Source organism: Lepisosteus oculatus, chromosome 14 (assembly GCF_040954835.1).
Source record: "Lepisosteus oculatus isolate fLepOcu1 chromosome 14, fLepOcu1.hap2, whole genome shotgun sequence".
Classification (NCBI taxonomy): domain Eukaryota; kingdom Metazoa; phylum Chordata; class Actinopteri; order Semionotiformes; family Lepisosteidae; genus Lepisosteus; species Lepisosteus oculatus.
In genome coordinates this window covers 49,210,664-49,215,929 of record NC_090709.1, presented here as the reverse complement: position 1 = coordinate 49,215,929, position 5,266 = coordinate 49,210,664, and the positions used below count along the sequence as shown (strand labels likewise).

Genomic DNA, 5,266 nt, shown 5'->3' with positions numbered 1-5,266 from the left:
AGTTTTTTTTTTCCATCAGATGCCAATCTCTAATGCTGTGTGTGAGAGCTTACGTACCTTTCCTTTTCTCACATTTTCTGACAACTATTCCAAAGGGGCACCCTGTCAGCTCCTAATACTTTTTAAAAGTCTGCCTGCATGTTTGATTATTGTCGTTTTATTTAGAAAAAGTTCAATATTGATCATAACTAAAGAAAATTAGGATCACGAATAAAAAAAGGGCTGAAGATGCGAGTCGCTCTTGAATCAGAGCTGGGCGACACGGGCTTCTGTTCTGATATGATTGTACGAGAAGCAGGAGGAATCTCTTCTCTCCTATGGAGCATGAGCTGAATCAGGAGTGAGACATTTCGTATGCTCGTGCATATGTTAACACATGACCTAAATCGTAAAACTAAATTAAAAACTAACATTAAGTTGTCAAAGACATTCATTTATATACAAACAAGAGACAGACATAGTAATGATTCTACATTAACTTGTCCTGCACTGATCAGACTAATTGAAATGTATGAAAGCCCGTTTCCGCCAGGGAGTTACAAAAAAACGCGCTATGGTATCGCAGAATTCCGACTAAGTAACTCAGAATTGCGACTTAGTAACTCACAACTCCGACTTTATATCTCACATTTGCAACTTCGAAATAGCCCATATTTCATTGTCTGTCCTTTTGTTATTGTAACGGATTCGGGTTCTAGCTAGCAAGACCTGGGTTTGAGCCAATAGAGTGAGGCACGAAGTAGGGTGGGAGCGGCGAGGGCACAAGCCCTAGAACCCGAATTCGTTACAATAACAAAAGGTCAGACAATGAAATATGGGCTTTTCGAAGTCGCAAATGTGAGAGATAAAGTCAAAATTCTGAGTTTTTAGGTCGCAATTCTATGATTCTAAGTCACAATTCTGAGATACCATAGTGCGTTTTTTTTACTCCCTGGCGGAAACAGGCTTCCATAGGTTCTCAGTGCTGCGAAGCAAAAGCAATCTCTGGAAAATCAGACAAATTATTATCAGATCATGTCAAAAGCTGATCAGTATTTCTTTACTGGGAAGCAAAGAAATGCTTGTATTACACATTTTAATATGACATGCAATTACACATGAAAAATAGTAAAAATATTTTCATTGCGGTACGTGTTGATAGAACAGCCCCCTCGATAAAAGAAAGTGTGGACGGACGTGTCGCATGTTCCGTACTCTGTCTGACAGCGAGTTTAACACACTTTCCTCGGAAATTAGAAACTAATTGAACAATAAATTAATCTGAGCAAATTTAACACGTGTGGGTGATTTAATTCTGTCGAAATTGCGTGGAACTCCTCCGCTGAGGTCAGATACACACGGGAAAATGTTCAGGCGGCTTCACGGAGTCCCGCCTCAGACTGAAATCAGGTTCTAATTAGACGCTGAGAACAATCCGGATCTCTGTATGTAATTGATTGTGTTGATTGAGCGGTAGTGTGACCAGGTGTGCGGTAGCAGGTCCTGCCAGTATAAAAACCTAGTCACCGCGTTCACACTTTATGCTTTCTTGCTTCAACAGTTTTGTGGTTTACTTATTTTACTCCTGTAGCAATTGAGCGGGACGTTAATTTGGTGATGCGCTCGTTTCTCTTTATGCTGTGCCTGTGCACAGGAGCCGGGCTCCCCACACTAGTTTCCGCCGGGCCGGCTGGCTGGGACTCTCGGGAATTGGCGCTCCAGGCCGACCTCCCGGCTCCTGAAGACGCAGCCCAGTCAGAGGACTTGAACCTGGCAGATGCGCCCTCCGAAGACCTGTCTGCAAGCGAGAACGACTCGCAGTCCTTGGCTCCCGACTTTCGCCGCCTTCCCGTGTCCAGAGACGCGTACTCGCCCTACTTCGACAAGGAGAAGATGAAGCCCGAAGCCGGCAGCCGCCCCTTACCCGCCTACATCAAGAGCGTCCTGTTTCCTCCCCAGCGAGGGCGGCAGCCGGCTCGCCCGGCCATCGGGGGCACCCGAGGAGTGGCTGTGTGGTGTGACTCCAGCAGGATGTATGTGAGGGTCAGTCGGCTCCTGTTCGGCTTCAGCTGTCGGCCATCGGAGGTGACCTTGGGCAACTGCAGCGTCAGCTGAACCACACGCAGTTACTTCTACTTCATCTACGGGCTTCACGAGTGCGGCACCGAGCGATCGGTAAGTAGGTCTTCATCTACAGGCAGTGTATCAATGTGAGCTGTAGGGCCAGTGTCGGGGTTGCCTTTCCTGGGAATATCCCTTCCTCTGTGACCCTGCAGGTTGTCCAGGGCCGCCTGGTGTACTCCAACACTCTCCGCTATGCCCCGCCCTCCTCCAGTGCACCTGTGCATCGCTTCATTCCCTTCTCTGTGCCGGTCAAGTGCTCCTACAACAGGTAGGCAGGGCTCTGCTGCTGAGAAGCCACTAGGAAAGTGTCCAGATGCCCCTCATCCCCTCTGTCCTGCAGGTTCCACTACTCCTACAAGGTTGGCTATGTCCCCACGTGGGCCAGGAGAAGGACCTTCTTCAAGGACCTGAAGAACAAACACAGCTTTGTGCTGCTCACCACCAACTGTAAGCTCCTTGAGTGAGTGGCTCCTCCTGCCTGCAGGGGGTGCTGTGTGCAGGTGTAATGCTGCCTCTCTCTCCAGCCCGCTGGGTCCGGCTCTCTCCTAAGGATGAGTACTTCCTGGGTCAGCCCATGTACTTCCAGGCCACTGCCTACTTTGCCACAGCGGAGCAGAGGCTGTACATCCACTCGTGTTACGTAACGGAGAAACCAGACCAGCACTCCCAGCCCCGTTTCCCCGTGATCGACAACTTGGGGTACGGCCCCTTCTGGGAGGAGAGGTGGGCAGGAGCCCCGAGAGCCTGCAGGGGTTCATCCTTGTCCTTGTCCCCAGGTGCATGGTGGACAGCAAGGCAGATGGCTGCCTGTCCAGGTTTGTCCCCTCCAAGCAGAAGGATGTGCTCCGCTTCACAATTGATGCCTTCCTCTTCCAGAAGAAGCTGTCCAGGAAGGTACTGTTCTCAAAGGCTGCTCAGCCTTCTTGCTCTACTGATCCATGGTCTGCTTTCACAACCATGATCTAGATGTGAACCAGACTGTGGCAGCTGTAGTGCCTAGAGCTGCCAGCTTGCCTTCACTGATGGCAGAAGGTCCTTCTCTGTCCCTCTATTGGCCTTGATCCCTTAATGCTGTGACTTTCCCTCTTGCAGCATGAAGTGACTGAGCTGTACATGCACTGTGTCATGGCTGTGGCTCCTGCTAAAGCAACACCAGGGACCAAGTCCTGCACCTACAACAGGGAGGCTAAGAGGTACTTCTGCAAGGAGCCTGCTGAGGGTGCTCTGGGACATGCCAGGTGGAGGCCTCACCTGTCCTCCTCTCCTCCAGGTGGGAGGAGCTGTATGGTGACCATGAGGTCTGTGCCTGCTGTGAGTCCAGGTGTGCTGGCAGTTGGAATGAAGGTGGGTCTGGTTCTCTATCCCTTGTGGATGCATCTCTGCTCAAGAGACAACCATGCTTGGACAACTGAGGAATGATCCCATGCTGGACAAAGGGACTTTAGCATCACTGTGGGACTCTGGGTATAGCAGATCCCTCACTCCTGGGTGTTGCTTGTTCACAGGTACCAGGAGCCTGGTGACCAGTAGTCGGGTGGCTGTGGCACCAGTAGAAGCTCCTCTGGATGTGGGAGCTGACTGGACTGAGGATGAGGAGGGAGACCCTCAGAGCTCCAGTGAAGATGCAGAGAGCACCAGTGAGGATGTAGAGGGAGCAGAGGCCTTTGGAGATGTTGGCCAGTGGACAGGTAGGGTCTGGCAGGAGGAGCTCCTGTAGGGGTGGTGTCCTGCAGTTCAGCTGGATTGTTCTCCTTCTTTCTCCCCAGGTGCCTGAATGAATGCTCCAGCCTGGCCCTTGTGACTCTCCTGCCTCCACTTGCCTTGTAATGGCAACATTTCAATAAAGCTGTGAAAGACCCTTCTGCCTGCCCTTGTTTCTTTATGGTTTATAGGTTTGAATGGGGTGGAGGAATTCAAGGGAAGTATTTGTGGGGGTTCCCCTTTCAAGAATGCTTCCCGTATTGCTGCCAATGAGGACTGAAAATGGCTGGAGTAATAAAGCGTTGTAGTGGGGGAAGATGGCCGCACTATTCCTTGGGCAGGGCATTGTGACTTTTTTACTGTGGGAGAGACAGAGGTGTTCAATATACTGGAAATCCTCCCATTTCCAAGTGGGGTAGTGCTTATGGAGTATGAGTTGCTACTGTAGTGCCCAGTAAGAGTGAGATCTGGTGTCCTATTCTAGGCTGCACAAACTGACTAAAAGAAACGCAAGGAAGGAATTGTCAACAGGGGCTTGGTGTAAAGTAGGCCTTCCCATCCTTAGCAGAGGAACAATACTGGTGCACAAACATCAGTGAATAATTGTGCAGTTAGAATCTCTGAGGTCTTGTCTTATGGGTGTTGGTTTCACAGTAGTGGTATTGGACAGTCATGGGCAAGTATTAGGATTGAGACTGGAGAACCCAGTACTTGACTGGGAAGGCGGGTGTTCACAACCACCTCTACCAGCAGCACAGACTGTGTAGATTGAGACTGAACACTTACTACACAAAGCCTCTCCCCTGTTTCAGTGTCCCATGTCATGAATTTCAAGTGAATCCTAGTCTTCCTTTGTGCCTACCTATAATTTGCACAAATCCTGCTGGCCCACTAACACTGTCAATTCTTAGCCCTACCGCAGTGCCCTATTAAAGCTTCAAGGATTTAGGATAAACTATTTTATATAATGGTTCCAAAGGTGGCTTCTCAAAGCACTTGTCTTAATTACAATAAGAATACACAGGATAAAACAATTCCAATAGACAGAGGAGACCATGGATGGTGGTACTAAGGAAAGTAGAAGCAGAGGGCTAAAGAATGGAACCAGTTCAGTAAAGGCTCTTCTACAGAAGAAGGTGTTGAGTCTGAATTTGAAGGAGTTTAGGGAAGCTGACTCTGCTATCCTTGGGGTGAGAGTTCCAGAGCATGGGGGCATAACAGGAGAAGGCCTTGTCACCCATACAGTGTAGACGGGCTTGGGGGACAGTTAGGAGACCAGAATTAGAGTGAAGGTTATGAAGTGGGGAGTAGGGTGATAATAGATTAAACTGCAACTGAAATGTGAAGGCACGTTCTACAGTTTATGCAAGAAAGGGTAATGTTAGGCTTTTATGGGACGGGGGTAATGGCAGCACTTTTGAGGACTGTTGGTACAACAGCAGTGCTCAAGGATTCATTTCTA

The 5,266-nt window shown here is 49.2% G+C and overlaps 1 protein-coding gene across 1 annotated transcript; it reads left to right on the top strand.

Annotated features, from left to right (window-relative positions):
- Positions 1-1,676: 1,676 nt before the first annotated feature.
- On the top strand, positions 1,677-3,820 carry LOC138242650 (zona pellucida sperm-binding protein 3-like). The gene is made up of 8 exons (XM_069198203.1): positions 1,677-2,154; positions 2,256-2,371; positions 2,444-2,550; positions 2,628-2,802; positions 2,880-2,997; positions 3,196-3,296; positions 3,374-3,447; positions 3,609-3,820. The coding sequence occupies exons 4-8, from the start codon at positions 2,678-2,680 to the stop codon at positions 3,818-3,820; spliced, it is 630 nt and encodes a 209-aa protein (XP_069054304.1). The 5' UTR covers positions 1,677-2,154; positions 2,256-2,371; positions 2,444-2,550; positions 2,628-2,677.
- Positions 3,821-5,266: the final 1,446 nt, after the last annotated feature.

Coding starts and splice junctions, on each gene's coding strand:
- LOC138242650 (XM_069198203.1), top strand. CDS start 2,678: ATGTACTTCCAGGCCACTGCCTACTTTGCCACAGCGGAGCAGAGGCTG. Junction 2,998..3,195: donor AGAAGAAGCTGTCCAGGAAG/GTACTGTTCTCA, acceptor TCCCTCTTGCAG/CATGAAGTGACTGAGCTGTA. Junction 3,297..3,373: donor TACAACAGGGAGGCTAAGAG/GTACTTCTGCAA, acceptor CCTCTCCTCCAG/GTGGGAGGAGCTGTATGGTG.